Consider the following 24294-nt stretch of genomic DNA (forward strand, 5'->3'; position numbering starts at 1 on the left):
TGCTGTTTTAATAATAATAATAATACCTGGGATTTATATAGCGCTTTTCTAAGTACCCAAAGTCGCTTTACATGTTAAAAACCCATCATTCATTCACACCTGGTGGTGGTAAGCTACTTTCGTAGCATTGAGGCATGTTTAAAAAAATAATGCACTTTGTGACTTCAATAATAAATATGGCAGTGCCTAGTTGGCATTTTTTTCCCATAACTTGAGTTCATTTATTTTGGAAAACCTTGTTACATTGTTTAATGCATCCAGCGGGGCATCACAACAAAATTAGGCATAATAATGTGTTAATTCCACGACTGTATATATCGGTATCGGTTGATATCGGAATCGGTAATTAAGAGTTGGACAATATCGGAATATCGGCAAAAAAGCCATTATCGGACATCTCTAATAATATACTATAGTAACAATAATAAGAATAACTAGATGAGTGTGAATGCTCCAATGCTGAAGTTGAACTGAAATGCTGACAGAATGTAGTATGAATGTTGAACAGTTTGAATTTCCAGGAAAACTGGAATTTCGCGTGGAACTTGGGAAGGTGTTAGTTTGAATGTCCAGGAAGAATGGGATGTGTTGATGTTGGAATGGTTTGAATAGGTTGACAAATGTGGGAATTGTGCAACTTGGAGAAATGTCCCATTCATTTCAATGGGAACTTCCTGGAAATTTTGGGAAAAGCGGGATTTTATTGATAATGATTAGGAGCATAATTGTCCTGAATGAGCTGGATTGGTTCGTGTTGGAATTGTTTAAATCCGTCAAGAAATGGGTAACAGTTTTTTAACTGAAAAATGGTATTACGTAATTTCGGGAAAACCGGGATTTTTTAAAGTTCTTAAACCAACTTGTTTTTTTGCCCTGACTAAGAGGAGTTTTGACAGTGGAACGGTTGAAATGGGTAAGAAAATGTGAAAGGAAGCATCGCACTGAAAAAGCTTGGAAATAAGGTTAGAAAAAAACTGGATTTCCTGGAAATGTGTTGAACGTGGAAAAATGATTGTTTGAATTTCCAGGATGAATTGAATGTGTTGAAGGTGGAATGGTTTGAATCGGTTGAAAAATGTGAAAGTTTGAAAAATGGATAATTCATTTTGAATGAGGAAAATGTCCCTAATAACTGGGAATTCTAGGAAATTCGGGAATTTTTTAAAAATAATTGTTGAATGTGAGCACAACATTCCTGAACAGGCTGAATATTTTGAAGTTGGAATGGTTTGAATTGCATAAAAAAAGTGGGAGTTGTGGAACTTAGAAACATTTTCCATTCTTTTCAATGGGAATTTCATGGAAATGTGGGAATTTTGTGAAAAAGCTGGAATTTTTTTGAAAATACTAAAAAATCTGAATGTTCTGAATCATTGGTGTTGGATTTTTTTTTTTTAAACGGTCGAGAAATGTTGAAGTAGTAGCATTTTCAATTGAGAAATGGTGTTCCTGGAATTTCGGGAAAACCAGGAATTTTTCCAGTTAAAAAAATATCTTAGTTTTTTGTCCTGATTAAGTGGAATGATTTGACGGTGGAACGGTTGAAGTGGGTTGAAAAATGTGGAAGGGGTAGTCGACAGAAAAAAGGGTGAAAAAAAAAAGGGAATTCTGGGAATTCCTGGAATTTTTTAAAACTTGGAAAAATGATAGTTTGAATGTCCAGGATGAGTGGAATGTGTTGAAGGTGGAATGGTTTGAAACGGTTGAAAAATGTGGAAATGGTGGAAGTTTGAAAAAGGTCCCATTAATTTCAATGGAAACTTCCTGGAAATTTGGGGAAAAGCGGTATTTTATTGAAAATGATTAGGAGCATAATTGTCCTGAATGATCTGAATTGGTTGGTGTTGGAATTGTTTAAATTCGTCAAGATATGGGTAACATTTTTTTAATTGAAAAATGGTATACGGAATTTGGGGAAAACCGGGAATTTTTCAAGTTGTTAAACCAACTTGGATTTTTGTCCTGACTAAGAGGAATGTTTTGACAGTGGAACGGTTGAAATGGGACGAAAAATGTGAAAGGAGTCATTGCACTAAAAAAGGTTGGAAAAAGGTTAGAAAAAAACAGGAATTGCTGGAAATTTGTTGAACGTGGAAAAATGGTTGTTTGAATTTCCAGGATGAATTGAATGTGTTGAAGGTGGAATGGTTTGAATCGGTTGAAAAATGTGGGAATTGTGGAAGTTTGAAAAATGGATAATTCATTTTGAATGGGAAAAATGTCCCTAAAAACTGGGAATTCTAGGAAATCCGGGATTTTTTTAAAATAATTGTTGAAGGTGAGCACACAATTCCTGAACAGGCTGAATATTTTGAAGTTGGAACAGTTTGAATCGAATAAAAAAATGTGGGAGTTGTGGAACTTTGAAAATGTTTCCATTCTTTTCAATGGGAATTTCATGGAAATTTGGGAATTTCGTTAAAAAGCGGAATTTTTTTTGAAAATGCTAAAAAATTTGAATGTTCTGAATGATTGGTGTTGAATTTTTTCAAAACGGTCGAGAAATGTTGAAGTAGTAACATTTTCAATTGAGAAATGGTGTTCCTGGAATTTCGGGAAAACCGGGAATTTTTCCAGTTAAAAAAATATCTTAGTTTTTTGTCCTGATTAAGTGGAATGATTTGATGGTGGAACAGTTGAAGTGGGTTGAAAAATGTGGAAGGGGTAGTCGACAGAAAAAAGGGTGAAAAAAAAAGTTTGAAAAAAAACCCCGAGAATTTGGGGGAATTCCTGGAATTTTTTAAAACCTGGAAAATAAATTAAAAAGTTTGAATGTCCAGGATGAGTAGAATATGTTGAAGGTGGAATGGTTTGAATCGCTTGAAAAATGTGGAAATGGTGGAAGTTTGAAAAATGGCCAATTCATTTTAAATAGGAAAACTGTCCCGAAAAACCCGGAATTCTAGGAAATCTGGAAATTTGGGGAATTTTTCAAGGGAAAGCCTGCAATTCCCGAATAGGCTGAACAGTTTGAAGTTGGAACGGAGAAGAAGAAGAAGAATAAATAGATTAATTTTGGTGTAGAAAACCATATTATTATTGTGTGAATGCTACAAAGCATTCACACAATAATAATAACATGCAGGCAGATGTGGCATAGTATTTTTACAAGTATTAAAACAAGATATATATGACATGGATGTAAACAATTGTGTTCCAACAGTGTATTTTGAAAAAGTAGTGGACTATTTAATGAGATTGTACATATTTTTAAATTAATATTTAAACATTTGTAAATGTAAAAGCAATAAAAACACTTCTCAAAAACATGCAAGTTGTATATATGTTAGGTTGTGACGAGTGCACGTCGCAACAAACTTCGACTACGACAAAAGAGTCCGAGTGCACCAGGAGGACCTTGGCCTCGCCAGCATCAATGGACTCCTTCTCTGGTTTTTAGGACTTGTTTGAAAAGGAGCAGACCCGGCAGGAAGTGTTGAGAAGAGAACAAATAGCAACCAAATAAGTGGTTCCTTCAAGACCAAATGCACTCTTTTGGAGTTTTGCCTATCATTCACAATCCTTATGTGATATGTACATTTTTCTTTATTATGCATTCTAACTCAGAAAATATGGAAAGTAAGAGGTGGCCAACAAGGAGAGTTCACTATTGCGCTCATAAAGCCCTCTAAAACACATCCAAAAAGCGCCATAAACTGAGAAGCTTTGACGTCTAACTTACAACCAGAGATGGCAAGAAAGACACGAAAAGATGCTCCTTTGCCGCCATCTTTTTTTTTTTAACCCTTCTTGAGGATTTTGATTAATTGTTTATCTAAAGCAGGGTTTTTTCCCCCAGCTAGACAATATAATGTGGCTAGGGGCGTGGTCAATATGATGTCATTATATATGTTTTTTAATAGTTGATGGCTGTGGAGGGGGGGCGTGGCCTGCGGGCCTGCCACGGAACGGGGTGTGCCAGGACCGGCCTCGAAGACAGCGACAGGTGCGTAGATGGCCCAGGTGGGCCTTGATATCTAATCACCTGTCGCCCTTTATTAGCAGCAGCCGGGAGGAGAGGTGGTTGGAGCTGGAGTGAGAGCGAGAGAGAGACAGACACAAAAGGACAGTTGCTGGAAAGCAACGCGCTGAACGACTTGATAAAAATAAACCAGTGTTGTAATCCTGATCCGGGCTCTCATGTCGGTGTTTGGTGGTCTGAGGAACCCACTGGAGGGGAACCTCTACAATGGCACATATACTTTCTTTAAAAAAATTACATGCTGTACATTTGAAAACAAATTTGTTTGAAAAGTACTGAGTATTAACATGAAAATTGTTATTATTGTGCAATGTAACTCTGGTCTTTCAAGTAGGGGAAGCTCATTTTCATGTGTACACTCTCCAGTTAAGGATAAAAGATATAAACATGCTAGATTTTGCAGAGAAAAGATCACTAAAAAGATAGTAAAATTCTCCACAACAGGAACATTGGGATGAAAATTAAAAAATGCTCTGGCGCTGGTTCATATTTCTAGATCGCTGATTCGCTCATTCTGCTGTCACGTTTACACTGCAGGCCAAAAGTGGCCCAAATTGGAACTTTTTGAGATCTGATTTTCTTCCAGATGACTGTTTGAACTGCAAGTAAAATGTGATTTCTATCAGACTCCAGTGTAAACGCGCACAGGCCCCAATGTGGCCCAAATGTGGTCTCCACGTCACTTGCATGCGCACCTCGATAAAAGTGCAAACAAAGGAAGTTGATTGGAAGGAAGTCGCTACTACTACAAAATAAAATTTAAGTCGTAACACCTTTAAAATGAGTGTTTTCTACGTGAAAGTAATATAAAGTATGAATGGATGTATATAGTGTAATATATTTGGGAAGGTTGTATCTTTTTATGGATGTTAGGTAGAGGAGACACGTTAGCTTTATTTTTCAACTCACATGTAAGCAAATGCATCCGTTTAGCACACAGCTTCTACAACTTGTACTTCATCCTCCTTATATTCAGGTTCAAAAATAGAAGTTTCTGGATAGACATTTGCCCCAAAGTAGTCTTTGTTTTCTCTCAAGTCTGCTATGACTAGTAGTCTTTGTTGTTGTTGAAGGAAAAGTGAACGTTGTGATGCGTCTGTGACATTAATACGCCGCCGCATGCTTAAAATGATCCAAATATGACAATATTACATGTCATTATGAATGTCACTACATTACAAATATACAGTATTTTCCGGACCATAGGGCGCACCGGATTATAAGGCGCACTGCCAATGAATGGTCTATTTTCAATCTTTTTTCATATATAAGGCTCACCGGATTATAAGGCCCATTAAAGGAGTAATTATGTTTTTGTTTTTCTAAATGTAAAACACTTCATTGTGGTCTCCATAACACGTAGTGGTTCTTTGGTCAAAATGTTGCATAGATGATGTTTTACAGATCATCTTCAAGCCACTTCCTGACAGTCGCTTCAGGATGCGCCGTTTTGCGGGCAGTCTTATTTACGTGGCTCACCTTCGACAGCGTCTTCTCCCCGTCATTTTTGTTGTAGCGGTGTAGCGTGCAAGGACAGGAGTGGAAGAAGTGTCAAAAGATGGAGCTAACTGTTTTAATGACATTCAGACTTTACTTGGGGCATGGTTGGGGCGTGGTTAAGAGGGGAATATATTTAAGCTAGAATTCACCAACTCAAGTATTTCATATATATACACATATATATATATATATATATATATATATATATATATATATATATATATATATATATATATATATATATATATATATATATATATATATATATATATATATGTATATATGTATGAAATACTTGACTTTCAGTGAATTCTAGCTATATATATATATATATATATATATATATATATATATATATATATATATTTATTTTATTATACATATAAATAAAATAAATACTTGAATTTCAGTGTTCTGAAGGCTATCCAGTAAATGGCAGTATTGTCCTGTTTAAGAGTGTCACAACATTGCTGTTTACGGCAGACAAACTGCTTTATGGTAGACTAAACGTGACTGCTGTTGTTGTGTGTTGTTACCGCGCTGGGAGGACGTTAATGAAACTGCCTAACAATAAACCCACATAAGAAACCAAGAACTCGCCCTCGATCATTCTACAGTTATGACGTCATTGGGCAGGCAAGCTGTTTATATTGTGGGAAAACGGACGTGAGAACAGGCTGTCCCCACTCAGGTCCGCATTGAGCTGGAGGGGGCGTGGCCTCCAGCTCCGGCTGAATACCGGGAGTTTGTCGGGAGAAAATTTCTGCCGGGAGGTTATCGGGAGAGGCGCTGAATACCGGGAGTCTCCCGGTAAAAACGGGAGGGTTGGCAAGTATGGTAAGGATTGTGAAAGATAGACAACATTCCAAAAAAGTGCGGCTCCGCTTTATTAAAAGTTTCACTAGGGCCACAGTTTGACTCTAGAACAGGTTAATTAAAATTGTTTTAAAACAGCAACAAATAAAAGGTCTAAAAGCGATTGTCTATGTTGTGTATAAAACACATCACATTTTTTAAATATATACTTTTATTTACTTCTTGTTATCATTATACGCTCTTTTTCCCTCCATTACGATAACAATATTTGACAAAATGTGGAAAGGAAAATCATTTGATGAAGTCAGTTATTTATATTTGACTATTCTTGTCTCATCCTGCGAGTCAAACTACACTTTGTAAAAATGACAGCTAAGTCAAAAAGGAGAAATTACTTAAAAAGGTTGAATAGGAAGCAGGATATGAAAGCCATAAAACACTTAAAAAAAAGAGCAGTGGAAAGAGCAGCAGGCTGTGAGTAATAAGAGTCGTATCCTGAAGTTGTGCATGATGGAAAATGCTGCAGAAATAAGCTGATAAGTCTAATAAATGATCACAACTTTATATCTCAGAAGGGAAATGATATTGCAGTCATGCAGCTTGTGGTATCTCACTGTGACAGAGATGCACTACAAATAAATACTATCTTTGCAAACAAACTGTAATGTTCGATTATACATATGGCAATAATTGACTAAACATGGCTGTTTTTGGTCATGTGTCATTGCTGAGAAGTAACATCTTTGTATGTGCTAGTATAGTAGTAAGGACATTATTCAGCCTTGTGGTGATGAAAACATGAACAGACTTCATGCAGTTACTCATAACCGGGGGTCAGCACCGCCCTAGTGGCTCCCTGGAGCTTTTTCAAAAATGGAAAAATAATGTTTCTGCATAACACAAACCTTCCTAATTGTTAGAAAGCCCACTGTTTAATATGTTTGTGTTTATGCTTCACTGAAGAGGATATTTGGCCAGGGCCGTTTTGTCCTACTAATTTTGGCGGTCCTTGAACTCACCGTCGTTGGTTTACGTGTACAACTTTCTGTCGCTGCCACAGAAAGACGTGTTTTATGCCACTTTGTCTCATTTTGTCCACCAAAGGTTTTATGCTGTGTCTGAATGCACAAAGGTGAGCTGTGTTGATGTTATTGACTTGCGTGGAGTGCTATTAATCCATGCTAACATGCTATTTAGTAGGGCTGCGAATCTTTGGGTGTCCCACGATTTGATTCAATATCGATTCTTGGGGTCACGATTCGATTATAAATCGATTTTTTCGATTCAACACGATTCTCGATTCAAAAACGATATTTTTCCGATTCAAAACAATTCTCTATTCATTCAATACATAGGATTTCAGCAGATTTTTGTAAAAAGCTTTTATAACTGTAAAGGACAATGTTTTATCAACTGATTGCAATAATGTAAATTTGTTTTAACTATTAAATGAACCAAAAATATGACTTATTTTATCTTTGTGAAAATATTGGACACAGTGTGTTGTCAAGCTTATGAGATGCGATGCCAGTGTAAGCCACTGTGACACTATTGTTCTTTTTTAAATTTTTTTATAAATGTCTAATGATAATGTCAATGAGGGATTTGTAATCACTGCTATGTTGAAATTGTTACTAATATTGATACTGTTGTTGACAATATTCATTTTTGTTTCACTACTTTTGGTTTGTTCTGTGTCGTGTTTGTGTCTGTTTGTGAGGGATCAGTCAAAGAGCAGCTCGAAGACTTCTATGGAAATACAAGAACCGAGACTCAGATTTCCCTCGCCCGGACGCGGGTCACCGGGGCCCCCCTCTGGAGCCAGGCCCGGAGTTGGGGCACGACGGCGAGCGCCTGGTGGCCGGGCCTGTCCCCATGGGGCCCGGCCGGGCACAGCCCGAAGAGGCAACGTGGGTCCCCCCTCCAATGGGCTCACCACCCATAGCAGGGGCCATAGAGGTCGGGTGCAATGTGAGCTGGGCGGCAGCCGAAGGCAGGGCACTTGGCAGTCCGATCCTCGGCTACAGAAGCTAGCTCTTGGGACGTGGAACGCCACCTCGCTGGGGGGGAAGGAGCCTGAGCTCGTGCGCGAGGTGGAGAAGTTCCGGCTAGACATAGTCGGACTCACTTCGACGCACAGCAAGGGCTCTGGAACCAGTTCTCTCGAGAGGGGATGGACTCTCTTCCACTCTGGCGTTGCCGGCAGTGAGAGGCGACGGGCTGGGGTGGCAATTCTTGTTGCCCCCCGGCTCAGAACTTGCATGTTGGAGTTCAACCCGGTGGACGAGAGGGTAGCTTCCCTCCGCCTTCGGGTGGGGGGACGGGTCCTGACTGTTGTTTGCGCTTACGCGCCAAGCAGCAGCTCAGAGTACCCGCCCTTTTTGGATTCACTCGAGGGAGTACTTGAGGGTGCTCCCCCGGGTGATTCCCTCGTTCTACTGGGGGACTTCAACGCTCATATTGGCAACGACAGTGAAACCTGGAGAGGCGTGATTGGTAAGAATGGCCGCCCGGATCTGAACCCGAGTGGTGTGTTGTTATTGGACTTTTGTGCCCGTCACGGATTGTCCATAACGAACACCATGTTCAAGCATAAGGGTGTCCATATGCGCACTTGGCACCAGGACACCCTGGGCCGCAGTTCCATGATCGACTTTGTAGTTGTGTCATCGGATTTGCGGCCTCATGTTTTGGACACTCGGGTGAAGAGAGGGGCGGAGCTTTCTACCGATCACCACCTGGTGGTGAGTTGGCTGCGATGGTGGGGGAGGATGCCGGACAGACCTGGCAGGCCCAAACGCATTGTGAGGGTTTGCTGGGAACGTCTGGCAGAGTCTCCTGTCAGAGAGAGTTTCAATTCCCACCTCCGGAAGAACTTTGAAATGTCGCGAGGGAGGTGCTGGACATTGAGTCCGAGTGGACCATGTTCCGCACCTCTATTGTCGAGGCGGCTGATTGGAGCTGTGGCCGCAAAGTAGTTGGTGCCTGTCGTGGCGGTAATCCTAGAACCCGTTGGTGGACACCGGCGGTGAGGGATGCCGTCAAGCTGAAGAAGGAGTCCTATCGGGTTCTTTTGGCTCATAGGACTCCTGAGGCAGCGGACAGGTACCGACAGGCCAAGCGGTGTGCGGCTTCAGCGGTCGCGGAGGCAAAAACTCGGACATGGGAGGAGTTCGGGGAAGCCATGGAAAACGACTTCCGGACGGCTTGGAAGCGATTCTGGACCACCATCCGCCGCCTCAGGAAGGGGAAGCAGTGCACTATCAACACCGTGTATAGTGAGGATGGTGTTCTGCTGACCTCGACTGCGGATGTTGTGGATCGGTGGAGGGAATACTTCGAAGACCTCCTCAATCCCACCAACACGTCTTCCTATGAGGAAGCAGTGCCTGGGGCATCTGTGGTGGGCTCTCCTATTTCTGGGGCTGAGGTTGCTGAGGTAGTTAAAAAGCTCCTCGGTGGCAGGGCCCCGGGGGTGGATGAGATCCGCCCGGAGTTCCTTAAGGCTCTGGATGCTGTGGGGCTGTCTTGGTTGACAAGACTCTGCAGCATCGCGTGGACATCGGGGGCGGTACCTCTGGATTGGCAGACCGGGGTGGTGGTTCCTCTCTTTAAAAAGGGGAACCGGAGGGTGTGTTCTAACTATCGGGGGATCACACTCCTCAGCCTTCCCGGTAAGGTCTATTCAGGTGTACTGGAGAGGAGGCTACGCCGGATAGTCGAACCTTGGATTCAGGAGGAACAGTGTGGTTTTCGTCCTGGTCGTGGAACTGTGGACCAGCTCTATACTCTCGGCAGGGTCCTTGAGGGTGCATGGGAGTTTGCCCAACCAGTCTACATGTGCTTTGTGGACTTGGAAAAGGCATTCGACCGTGTCCCTCGGGAAGTCCTGTGGGGAGTGCTCAGAGAGTATGGGTTATCGGACTGTCTGATTGTGGCGGTCCGCTCCCTGTATGATCAGTGTCAGAGTTTGGTCCGCATTGCCGGCAGTAAGTCGGACACGTTTCCAGTGAGGGTTGGACTCCGCCAAGGCTGCCCTTTGTCACCGATTCTGTTCATAACTTTTATGGACAGAATTTCTAGGCGCAGTCAAGGCGTTGAGGGGATCCGGTTTGGTGGCTGCGGGATTAGGTCTCTGCTTTTTGCAGATGATGTGGTCCTGATGGCTTCATCTGGCCAGGATCTTCAGCTCTCACTGGATCGGTTCGCAGCTGAGTGTGAAGCGACTGGGATGAGAATCAGCACCTCCAAGTCCGAGTCCATGGTTCTCGCCCGGAAAAGGGTGGAGTGCCATCTCCGGGTTGGGGAGGAGATCTTGCCCCAAGTGGAGGAGTTCAAGTACCTCGGAGTCTTGTTCACGAGTGAGGGAAGAGTGGTTCGTGAGATCGACAGGCGGATCGGTGCGGCGTCTTCAGTAATGCGGGCGCTGTATCGGTCCGTTGTGGTGAAGAAGGAGCTGAGCCGCAAGGCAAAGCTCTCAATTTACCGGTCGATCTACGTTCCCATCCTCACCTATGGTCATGAGCTTTGGGTTATGACCGAAAGGACAAGATCACGGGTACAAGCGGCCGAAATGAGTTTCCTCCGCCGGGTGGCGGTTCTCTCCCTTAGAGATAGGGTGAGAAGCTCTGTCATCCGGGAGGAGCTCAAAGTAAAGCCACTGCTCCTCCACATCGAGAGGAGCCAGATGAGGTGGTTCGGGCATCTGGTCAGGATGCCACCCGAACGCCTCCCTAGGGAGGTGTTTAGGGCACGTCCGACCGGTAGGAGGCCACGGGGAAGACCCAGGACAAGTTGGTCCTGGTCATGTCTCCCGGCTGGCCTGGGAACGCCTCGGGATCCCCCGGGAAGAGCTAGACGAAGTGGCTGGGGAGAGGGAAGTCTGGGTTTCCCTGCTTAGGCTGCTGCCCCCGCGACCCGACCTCGGATAAGCGGAAGAAGATGGATGGATGGATGGATGCTATGTTGAAATTGTTACTAATATTGATACTGTTGTTGACAATATTCATTTTTGTTTCACTACTTTTGGTTTGTTCTGTGTCGTGTTTGTGTCTCCTCTCAATTGCTCTGTTTATTGCAGTTCTGAGTGTTGCTGGGTCGGGTTTGGTTTTGGAATTGGATTGCATTGTTATGGTATTGCTGTGTATTGTTTTGTTGGATTGATTAATAAAAAATAAATTTAAAAAAATAGATTTTTGAAAAATGAGAATTGATACTGAATCGTGCAACGTGAGAATGGCGATTTGAATTCGAATCGATTTTTTCCCACACCCCTACTATTTAGGCTAGCTGTGTGCACATATTGCATCATTATGCCTCGTTTGTAGGTATGCTTGAGATCATTTAATTCCCTCTACTTATGTCCTCTGCGTATTTAATTTATATTTGCACGTCTCATGACACATTATCTGTATGTAATATTGGCTGCATTTATGATTGTGTGCCATGTTGTTCCAGACCACAGGAAACATTACCATGTTGTTCCAGACCACAGCAAACTTTACCCAGCTTGCAAAGATTGTACTAAATCCATTAAAAGAAGACAGTTTGTCCTTTCCTTTAACTTGGGCACACACATCTATACCTTTGACAATTTTAAGCCAGTAATTTCCAGGAGTCTCTGAGACACTTACTTAATGTGTTGCCTTCATTATAACACTTATATAAGGCAGCTCCAGACATTTGTTTTTTGTATTTTTGGTCCAATATGGCTCTTTCAACATGTTGGGTTGCCGACCCCTGCTCATAACTCAAAAGCCACAGAACAGACGTGTTTTATGCTACTTTGTCTCATTTTGTCCACCAAAAGTTGTATGCTGTGTGTGAATGCACAAAGGTGAGCTGTGTTGATGTTATTGATTTGTGTGGAGTGCTAATAATCCATGCTAACATGCTATTTAGGCCAGCTGTGTGTACATATTGCATCATTATGCCTCGTTTGTAGGTATGCTTGAGATCATTTAATTTCCTTTACTTATGTCCTCTGCGTATTTAATTTATACTTGCACGCCTCATGACACGTTATCTGTATGTAATATTGGTTGCATTTCTGATTGTGTGCCATGTTGTTCCAGACCACAGCAAACATTACCCAGCTTGCAAAGATTGTAATAAATCCATTAGAAGAAGACAGCCTGTACTTTCCTTTAACTTGGGCACACACATCTATACCTTTGACAATTTTAAGCCAGTAATTTCCAGGAGTCTCTGAGACACTTACTTAATGTGTTGCCTTCATTATAACACTTATATAAGGCAGCTCCAGACATTTGTTTTTTGTATTTTTGGTCCAATATGGCCTTTTCAACATGTTGGGTTGCCGACCCCTGCTCATAACTCAAAGCAATCCCTCTACAGACCACACACATTTATCGGCTGAACCCACAAAGCTCTAGGAATGAGATGATGCACACGTATACTGTACATCTTCTCCCACACAGCAAGTGTGAAGGGTTAACAATGCGGTCTCAAAATAAATTGATTTTGGCCTAAAAATGTAACAACATTACTACTTATGTACAGTACAATGGAGCCTGCATTTATGAATCCCTCTATTTGCAAACATTCACTTCACAAGCCTTTAAATCAAGCCAAATGTGTGTCTGTGTGCACGAACGCTTCACTCATTCATCTTGTGTGCCGCTAGAAGCCGTAAGATGCTGCCATTTTGTGGATGTCACTTCCTGTGCAGTACAGGACAAACATCCTTGTTTCTTTTCTCGCCATTCACCAAGTTTTGTCTATTTTGTTACTTTCTCACTGGCACTCCTCGAGGGCGGACGCTCCCCTTTCCTCTCCCTTATCTCTCCTGCTTGCTTCTTTGTCTTGTCTTCACTTTTTTGTTGCCTCTTTTTGCACTGCTCTCCAAATCTAAACATTGGAAATTTTTAACTGGCCTCAACGAAATTGACAAGATCTTGGGTTTGGGGGAACCTGCTTGTCGTGGCGGAGCGGTTGTTGCTGGACACACGACGGACTCCTGGGAGAAGAAGGAGTGCCCTTTTCAGTCGAGGACGTGAAGATATCTATCTATTCGGAATTATGACAACAGGACATCTGCTGATTGGAGTAAGCGTTGCTCTGGTTTGTCGACAAATTGGAAGTTGCTGGCAGTCTTCAAAATACCCCAAAGCTGCCACAATTGATTGGAAGATGCGGGACAGTGTTTCCCATAAACTGCCAAGATACCTGTGGCGGTGGGGCGTGGCTATGGGCGTGGTCACCATGACATCATCGAGTAATTTGCATAATTTACTACAATGATTTGATTTTCTCTAAAAAGGCTCAAAAAATGTATACTTACTAATTAATAATAACAGTTTTGTTTTAAACGTCCATCCATCCATTTTACAATATAATTACAACACTTTATGTACATATTTATATACAGATTTGAACAATAAGTTATTCACTGAAATATATTTATTAATTGTGGTTCTTACAAAAAATATATCTTATAAAATATAAAAGCTAAAATGTCTCAAAGCTCTGCCCCTTTAATTAGTGCATACTAAATAATTTAACTTTAGCCTACTACTACAACCATATTATTTACCAGCAACATAAAGTGAAACAGAGGCAGAGGTGTCCTGCCACAGTCAGTAACAAATAAACAGAAAACAGTAGTGGTGGTAGATAGACACAGAGCTTCATCAAACATCTGATCCACTGAACAAAGAGCTCCAAAAATCTTGAACTTTAGACTGCCATCAGTTTTACTCCCTACACTTAACCATGTGTTTCCTACTGCCTGCAGACTTTGCACCCTTTGTTATATACACATGTTGTGTTTCTAATATAAATACATTTAATAAAGTCAAATACAAATAAGGCAACAAGAGAAGTATCCTACACTTCTCTTTTGTAAAGTAAATCTGAACAGCCGATATGGGAATCTACATCAACTATATGATTTGCCTGAGAAGCTAGAGAGGACCAAAAAAAAAAAAAAAAAAAAAATTCTAATTTTTAAAAAAAAATTATTATTATTGTTATTATTTTTTTATTTGTGGCGGACGTAATTCTTTCGTGGCAGGCAGCCACAAATAAATGAATGTGTGGGAAACCCTGCGGGAAGAACTGTGGACACTTTTGATTTTGGATCACATCGGACTGTCTGCCTGGTTTGAGGACCAGTCATGGACAATTTAGAGTGAAAAGCACATTATATTTTCACTCGTATACAAAACATTCTAACTTGGATTGTTTCCCTGGCTTCGAGACTCTCCCGAAGGACAGTGCAGCGAAGACACAACAAACTCCCTTCTTGTCTCTCATGGACACACACCTGTTGTTGTTGACTTTGGACTTATCGGTTGCACGACATCAAGGCCGCGGAACAGAGACACACTGCAGGCTTACACACAAACATGCATCCACAAAAAAATATACGCCACACACACATACCCCACCCCCAATCCAACGTCCTCGACGCAAATCCCATAGGGGTGATGGACGGATGAGCAGCGCCTGAGAGCTGCGGCCTACCACCATGACCACGCACTCCCTCCCCTCTGTTGCTAGATATCTCGAGATGTACGTTGTAATATGTTTATGTGCTTTGCTTTGGAGGTTTTTTCCCAGTCCAGAATGGGCCCCCTTGGGAGCCCAGTCTAGATTTTATTTTTTTACTCATCCTTCCCCAGCGTTTACCTTTTTCCCATCTTTTACGGGGCGCCTTGTGGCGACCCATCAGCGTTCCTGTTCTGTAACCCTGTACACCAGGGGTGTCCAAAGTGCGGCCCGCAGCTAATTGTTTACCCGCCCGCCACACATTCTGTAAATACTGTTGTAAAAATAAAAAATAACATTAAAAAAAGTGGAATGAGGTGAAATCTAATGAGAAAATGTTGCAATGTTGACACAAAAGCTGCCATGCAGGCTGTTTTTTTTTTCTTTTGTCTTTCTTTATTTTTCTTTTTTTGCCATTGCTCAAAAAAATAAAATAATGACAAAAAATCCATGTTATAATGAATTATTTTCAGGGCTACAATTACTTCAAATATTTCACTTTAAAATGTTTTATGTGGTAAATATTGCATATATTGTGTAGTAGCTGTATAAAAACATCAAAGTTTTCTTTGACAAAAGCGCATAAAACAAACAAAATAATAGTTCCAGCATAAAATCGACAGATATATCTGAAGTTGATCTCGTAACTTAAGTGTTGAAAGTAAAAGAAAAACCTAATAAAAATGTATCACTTTATGAGTGGGGCACCTTTTGGATCCCAAATATATTTAGTGATTTTTTATTTATCTTTTCACTGTAATTACTCAAAAATATGAAATAATTAAAATCAATGGTGTCCTGCATTATTGATCTTTTAGGGCTCTAATTACTAAATACTGCATATTTCAGTTTTACTATAAAAAAACTAAGTTGTTTTTGACAGAAAAGCCATAAATCTTTTTTTTTTTCATTTGTATTACTTTATATCAACTTGAAGTTGATATAGAGATTTACTGTAAGCGTTAAATAATTTGAAAAAATAATAATCTGACTTATTTTTTAACATTTTAATGACCTTTATGGTCCCCGGGACCTCTAAAGGTAAAATAAATTAAATATCCATATATTTTGTTATTGTTTGAAAATGAAAAATATCAAAATGGCCCCCACATGCTTTAATTTTTCCGTGTGCGGCCCTCAGTGGAAAAAGTTTGGACACCCCTGCTGTACACTGTTTGTTTGTCTAATCTTGAACGGGTTTGTGCTGAAAACATTGTTTTGTTGTAGTTGTGCAATGACAATAAAGACCTATCCTATCCTATCTGATATGGGTTCAAAAAAGCCAACAATCCAGCCTGGAAAAAAGGAGGGACCCGCTGTGGTCTTATAAAAGACTATTTGCGAAGAGTACGGAAATGGCAGACGCGTTGCTTTTTTGGCTGGCTATTGCGGAAGAAACTCGTCCACAATTGCAACCATAGCAAATACGGGTTGCTGACTTTGTCAAAGGGTTACAATATATTTGCACGGATGGTAAGAAAGTGCAAAACCAGGTTGAAAAACTGCTGGTTGGTGTTGGAATTGTTTAAATTCGTCAAGAAATGGGTAACAGTTTTATAATTGAAAAATGGTATTACAGAATTTCGGGAAAACCGGGATTTTTTCAAGTTCTTAAACCAACTTGGCTTTTTTGTCCTGACTAAGAGGAATGTTTTGACAGCGGAACGGTTGAAATGGGTTGAAAAATGTGAAAGGAGTCATCGCACTAAAAAAGGTTGGAAATAAGGTTAGAAAAAAACAGGAATTCCTGGAAATTTATTGAACGTGGAAAAATGGTTGTTTGAATTTCCAGGATGAATTGAATGTTTTGAAGGTGGAATGGTTTGAATCGGTTGAAAAATGTAAAAGTTTGATAAATGGATAATTCATTTTGAATGAGGAAAATGTCCCTAAAAACTGGGAATTCTAGGAAATCCGGGAATTTGTTTTAATAATTGTTGAAAGTGAGCACACAATTCCTGAACAGGCTGAATATTTTGAAGTTGGAATGGTTTGAATTGGATAAAAAATGTGGGAGTTGTGGAACTTTGAAAAATGTTCCATTCTTTTCAATGGGAATTTCGTGAAAAAGCGGGAATTTTTTAAAAAATGTGAATATTCTGAATGGTTGGTGTTGGATTTTTGAAAAACGGTCGAGAAATGTTGAAGTAGTAACATTTTCAATTGAGAAATGGTGTTCCTGGAATTTCGGGAAAACCGGGAATTTTTCCAGATAAAAAAAATACCTTAGTTTTTTTGTCCTGATTAAGTGGAATGATTTGACGGTGGAACAGTTGAAGTGGGTTGAAAAATGTGGAAGGGGTAGTCGACAGAAAAAAGGGTGAAAAAAAGAGTTTGAATAAACAGGAATTCTGGGAATTCCTGGAATTTGTTTATACTTGGAAAATGATAGTTTGAATTTCCAGGATGAGTGGAATGTGTTGAAGGTGGAATGGTTTGAATCGGTTGAAAAATGTGGAAATCGTGGAAGTTTGAAAAATGGCCAATTCATTTTAAATGGGAAAAATGTCCCGGAAAACCCGGAATTCTGGGAAATCTGGGAATTTTTGGAATTTGTCAAGGGAAAGCCTGCGATTCCCGAATAGGCTGAACAGTTTGAAGTTGGAACGGTTTGAATCGGATAACAAATGCAGAAGGTAGAGCGCGACCAAATCTGGACAAGACGCCATTTATATGGTGACTTGATGTACAGAGATGACAATAACATTTTAAAGCGAGACTAGTGTGGTTCAAAAAGTTTAAAAAGAGGACCGGCATTTACAGCACGGAGCGGCGTGGCGAGGCGTAAGAGTAGGACTTCAAGGATTTTATCAGCAAGTCTTGATAGTGACGAGACTGGACTTAAAGATGCCACGGTAGACTTAGTTTATACCTGAGGAGAAGGGACTACCGGGACACAGGGCGATGAGGGATCGCTTCACATTGCTAGTTTGTGCTAATGCTAGCGGTGACTGTAAGGTGAAGCCACTGCTCGTTTATCACTCCGAAACTCCCAGTAAAAAAAACATATTTGCCAACACAAAGTTTAAAAGGAATTTCCTTTTTTTTGTTTTTTATTGTAGCAACATGGTAACGTTTTGGAGAGCATCAAAGGGACTTTGGTGTGTGCACACGCGTTGACATTTAAGCTTAATGTTGATGTTGTGCTGTTTGGATATAAAAAAAGAGATTGCTGAGCCATTACCCCTTTATTATATATAAATATACACCGTGTTACAAATTATTTTGCAAAAACCTATATTTTTTTGTTTTTCCATCACATTCATGGATGGTATTGCGTCCCAAGGCTCTGTAGATCATTGACATCGATCTCAGACACCTGTGATAGTCTCCCAGGTGAGCCCAATCAAAGGAAAACTGCTTAAAAGTGATGTTCCACATTATTGCATTATGCAGTATGAACAAGAATGTTTTAATGTAGACACATAGAACCATCATACTGCTGTGATTATATGCATCAAGTGTTAATTCAAGGCTAAGGCAAAATATTGAGATATATATCGTGTATCATGACATGGCCTAAATATATCGAGATATTAATAAAAGGCCATATCGCCCAGCCCCAGCTGGAACTGTCCAAGAACTCACAACTTCAATGAATGCAAGGGTGATATCAAGCAAAGGGTCCTGTATTAACATGTAACTCACCCTGTTTTATCAAAAGTTATTTTAATCAAAAATATTTGTCATTTATATGGTCTTATAATGCTACAAATTCAACATTTGACCCTTTTGAGTTCTTTACAGCCTATAAAATGTCTTGAAACGCTGTTGTGCTTAATAACTTGGGACAGTGGACTTTGAGTTATTTATTGTATTTATTTATCGTAAAAATAATGTTATCATTTCGAGATTTGTTAAATGAAATTTGAATTCAACTCTAACGGCTGATGACTTGGAAATTGTACTGACTGACATTTGCATCAATTATTTATGAAAATTTGAGTAAATTGTACTTTGCATAATAATTAGGAACACAGTATATATATATATATATATATATATATATATATATATATATATATATATATATATATATATATATATATATATATATATTAGGGTTGTACGGTATACTGGTACTAGTATAGTACCGCGATACTAATGAATCATTTTCGGTACTATACCGCCTCTAAAAAGTAGCGGTTTGCGCCCTCCCTTTTTTTAACGGGCATGACGGCGCATTGTCTTCACGTCGTGACATTGCTGGTTTACGAGCAGAGGAGCGTGTTCGGCAGCGCACCTTCACTGAGTACTTACAATCAGACACAGTGTGTAGACAGAAAAGGGAGAACAGACTCATTTTGGCTTAAAAACTAGCAATAAAGTTGAAGCTACAACACTGAAACGCCCTCAGGAAGAGGTGCTTTAAGACGTGGCTAGCTAGCAAGCGGCTAATACCCAGTCTGCAGTGTTTTAGCTACTTCTAAATCACTAATCCTCGTTTCCATAGTGACAAATAAAGTATGTTTCTTACAAGTATCATCCCTGCGGGACGAGGAATAGCTAAACATGTTTCACTATACAAAACAAACGCCATTGGTGGCTCTAAACCTGACATTCACTGTAATGATACCAAGTACAGGAGCGTATGTAGTCGATACTACTATGATTACATCGATATTTTTTAGCATCACAACATTTAAAAAAATGTATATTATGTTTATAAACTCAGGAAATACGTCCCTGGACACAAACCATGTTCAAGAACCAGTTCAGTCCGTAAATCGAGGGTCCACCGTATGTGCCTCTTACCAATGAAAGCATGCTTACCTGCAGCAGTGCAGCCGACAGGTAGACAGACATGAAGATGGGCGTCAGAGTCGTGTGTCCGCTCTTCATCAGGTGAATGGTGTAGAGGAAAATTATGTGACCGGGGATCACCAGGAGGAGGAGCACCTGAGCGGACCGGTGATTAGCTCCTGGTGAAATGTCCCAAAAGAGTGGAGACAAATGTTAACGGGTTGAATCGAGTCCAATCGATCCATCATGGCTGTAAAAGACGTACCCGTCCCGTAGAAGGTGCGACAAGGGTAGTAGCAGCCCTTGGCCTCATCAGGAACCTCCCCGGGGGCGCAGTGGAAGTGCAGGCAGGTGGAGATCCGGCTGGACTGAATCGCCACCAAATTACCTCCGATACCTAAAAATGATACAGGTAGATTATTACAGCACCTGAGTTTCAAGCGTGTCCTTATATAGAACAAGAGCAGTGCGGATTGGTCCCGTTACAAGCTCTATAGTACAAAGATTAGTGGTGGAGTACCACAAGGCTGTGTGCTCAGTCCAATACTGTTTACTCTTCATACACCACACCATCATATAAAGTACAATAACTTCCAATACGGTCAGGTTTTTGTTTTTTACTCAATTGAAATGAATCACGACCAAGTTGTTGATCATGACATTTACATATTTACATGACCTAAATGTGATAATATTGCAAAGACTTGAGACTTTCTTATGACTTGCAAAACAATGACTTGGTCCCACCACTGGTATGTACTGTATTTGTGTATGTATGTGGGAGCGTAGGTACCTACACTACCGTTCAAAAGTTTGGGGTCACATTGAAATGTCCTTATTTTTGAAGGAAAAGCACTGTACTTTTCAATGAAGATAACTTAAACTAGTCTTAACTTTAAAAAAATACACTCTATACATTGCTAATGTGGTAAATGACTATTCTAGCTGCAAATGTCTGGTTTTTGGTGCAATATCTACATAGGTGTATAGAGGCCCATTTCCAGCAACTATCACTCCAGTGTTCTAATGGTACAATGTGTTTGCTCATTGGCTCAGAAGGCTAATTGATGATTAGAAAACCCTTGTGCAATCATGTTCACACATCTGAAAACAGTTTAGCTCGTTACAGAAGCTACAAAACTGACCTTCCTTTGAGCAGATTGAGTTTCTGGAGCATCACATTTGTGGGGTCAATTAAACGCTTAAAATGGCCAGAAAGAGAGAACTTTCATCTGAAACTCGACAGTCTATTCTTGTTCTTAGAAATGAAGGCTATTCCACAAAATTGTTTGGGTGACCCCAAACTTTTGAACGGTAGTGTATGTGTGCGCGTATGTACGTATATATGTATGAATAATTGTGTGCATGTTAGTCTATATGTGCATTTGTATGTACAATATACAAACCCCGTTTCCATATGAGTTGGGAAATTGTGTGTAAACGGAATACAATGATTTGCAAATCATTTTCAACCCATATTCAGTTGAATATGCTACAAAGACAACATATTTGATGTTCAAACTGATAAACATTTTTTTTTGTTGCAAATAATAATTAACTTTAGAATTTGATGCCAGCAACACGTGACAAAGAAGTTGGGAAAGGTGGCAATAAATACTGATAAAGTTGAGGAATGCTCATCAAACACTTATTTGGAACATCCCACAGGTCAACAGGCAAATTGGGAACAGGTGGGTGCCATGATTGGGTATAAAAGCAGCTTCCATGAAATGCTCATCACAAACAAGGATGAGGCGAGGGTCACCACTTTGTCAACAAATGCGTGAGCAAATTGTTGAACAGTTTAAGAAAAACATTTCTCAAGCAGCTATTGCAAGGAATTTAGGGATTTCACCATCTACGGTCCGTAATATCATCAAAGGGTTCAGAGAATCTGGAGAAATCACTGCACGTAAGCAGCTAAGCCCGTGACTTTCGATCCCTCAGGCTGTACTGCATCAACAAGCGACATCAGTGTGTAAAGGATATCACCACATGGGCTCAGGAACACTTCAGAAACCCACTGTCAGTAACTACAGTTGGTCGCTACATCTGTAAGTGCAAGTTAAAACTCTACTATGCAAAGCCAAAGCCATTTATCAACAACACCCAGAAACGCCGTCGGCTTCGCTGGGCCTGAGCTCATCTAAGATGGACTGATACAAAGTGGAAAAGTGTTCTGTGGTCTGACGAGTCCACATTTCAAATTGTTTTTGGAATCTGTGGACGTTGTGTCCTCCGGACCAAAGAGGAAAAGAACCATCCGGACTGTTATAGGCGCAAAGTGTAAAAGCCAGCATCTGTGATGGTATGGGGGTGTATTAGTGCCCAAGACATGGGTAACTTACACGTCTGTGAAGGCGCCATTAATGCTGAAAGGTACATACAGGTTTTGGAGCAACATATGTTGCCATCCAAGCAATGTTACCATGGACGCCCCTGCTTATTTCAGCAAGACAATGCCAAGCCACGTGTTACATCAACGTGGCTTCATTGTAAAAGAGTGCGGGTACTAGACTGGCCTGCCTGTAGTCCAGACCTGTCTCCCATTGAAAATGTGTGGCGCATTATGAAGCCTAAAATACCACAACTGAGACCCCCGGACTGTTGAACAACTTAAGCTGTACATCAAGCAAGAATGGGAAAGAATTCCACCTGAGAAGCTTAAAAAACGTGTCTCCTTCTAAAGTTAATTATTATTTGCAAAAAAAAAATAAAGTTTATGAGTTTGAACATCAAATATGTTGTCTTTGTAGTGCATTCAACTGAATATGGGTTGAAAAGGATTTGCAAATAATTGTATTCCGTTTATATTTACATCTAACACAATTTCCCAACTCATATGGAAACAGGGTTTGTATTTGTCTCCCAGTATGTGCGGGAGCCAGAGTACGGCCTCTAAGCTCATCTTGGCTGCTGATGTATTCAATATATGCACAGCGTAAGCACAAAGATGGCCTGATTGTTAAAAAAATCCATTCAAATAACAATCGCGTTTAAGATGCGAATCGATTTCTTTAAGCGCCCATATTAACTTTACAATAAAAGTTGTTCAAAATGTCAATATTCTTACAAGTGATACAATAATGTAGTAATATTTCATACATGATGGAGTCAAGGCAATTGTGGCAGGTGCAATGGGTGTAAGGGGTAAAATAACTAAGGAATAAAGTAAGGACTGAGTAATAGAGTACTAGCAAATGTGTCAGTTTTTCATTTCCATGTATGACCTTACATGATATACAGTAATATTAGCAACAATTCTGGGGTATTCTGCAATGAAATGCGCCTGGTGCCGTCTAAATAAATCATTAGGGGTGTTGGGGTTGAGGGTTGGAGGCAAATTTGTCTTATTCGGGTCAGCGGGTCTGACAGGAGTGAGGATGAGGAGTCTGGGGAGGGTCTGGTGGTTACATCAATGTGACACGACACGTCTAGATGAAATATAATACGAAGAAATCATTTATCTGTAAGTAGACAAATACGTCGTCTGGGATGATGATGAGCTAAGATTAAAATGTCATCAGCAGCAAATTGCTGTCTGGAGGGAAAAGTGGGGATGCTAACAATAGAAGGAAAGCAGCTTTGGAAGGTTTAAGAAATGTGTGACAACAATGGAACACATTGGCATGTTAGAACAAGGCGGGTAAGGGAAGTCGGCAAGACAGATCCGTAACTTCGGCACATCAATCTGTCAATCCTTTCCGTGTCCGGGCCAGGTAAGGTTCCCCGTGTTGAGTCAAATTAAGCCGCAGGCTCCACTCGTCTAATTTGCATAATTGGCCGTGACGCTGTGACTGCACACTGAAGGTTAGACAAAATGTGACAAAAAGTGAGAACAACTCATGAAAAGTAAAACAAATATGCTCAGAATGACAACTTGGTGTTCTTCCGTCGCTTCTTTTAGCAATCACATTTTACATTTCACAAATAATGTCAGGGCTGCGAGACTTTGAGGAGAACGACAGATCTTCGCCAGATTTGTTTTCAAAAGAGTACCTTGAGGAGTCCGACTAATTGCTAAAAACAGTTCAATATTGCTAAGTTGTTAAAGGCCTACTGAAATGAGATTTTCTTATTTAAACGGGGATAGCAGGTCCATTCTATGTGTCATACTTGATCATTTCGCGATATTGCCATATTTTTGCTGAAAGGATTTAGTAGAGAACATCGACAATAAAGTTCGCAACTTTTGGTCGCTGATAAAAAAGCCTTGCCTGTACCGGAAGTAGCGTGACGTCACAGGTTGTGGAGCTCCTCACATCTGCACATTGTTTACAATCATGGCCACCAGCAGCGAGACCGATTCGGACCGAGAAAGCGACGATTACCCCATTAATTTGAGCGAGGATGAAAGATTTGTGGATGAGGAAAGTGAGAGTGAAGGATTAGAGGGCAGTGGAAGCGATTCAGATAGGGAAGATGCTGTGAGAGGCGGGTGGGACCTGATATTCAGCTGGGAATGACTAAAACAGTAAATAAACACAAGACATATATATACTCTATTAGCCACAACACAACCAGGCTTGTATTTAATATGCCACAAATTAATCCCGCATAACAAACACCTCCCCCCTCCCGTCCATATAACCCGCCAATACAAATCAAACACCCGCACAACACACTCAATCCCACAGCCCAAAGTACCATTCACCTCCGCAAAGTTCATACAGCACATATATTTCCCCAAAGTCCCCCAAGTTACGTATGTGACATGCACATAGCGGCACGCACGTACGGGC

General features: G+C 40.6%; 1 protein-coding gene across 3 annotated transcripts in view; it reads right to left on the reverse strand.

The window, feature by feature from the left end:
* The window catches only part of slc41a2b (solute carrier family 41 member 2b), a 101905-nt gene that overhangs the window by 1837 nt on the left and 75774 nt on the right, over window positions 1-24294 (reverse strand). For all 3 annotated transcript variants that reach the window (XM_062066249.1, XM_062066251.1, XM_062066250.1), the window contains 2 exons: window positions 19818-19949; window positions 19583-19731 (listed from right to left, as the gene is read on the reverse strand). In XM_062066249.1, the coding sequence (XP_061922233.1) occupies window positions 19583-19731; window positions 19818-19949 (281 nt within the window). The remainder of the gene's footprint in view (window positions 1-19582; window positions 19732-19817; window positions 19950-24294) is intronic.

This window comes from Entelurus aequoreus, linkage group LG12, assembly GCF_033978785.1.
Source record: "Entelurus aequoreus isolate RoL-2023_Sb linkage group LG12, RoL_Eaeq_v1.1, whole genome shotgun sequence".
Classification (NCBI taxonomy): domain Eukaryota; kingdom Metazoa; phylum Chordata; class Actinopteri; order Syngnathiformes; family Syngnathidae; genus Entelurus; species Entelurus aequoreus.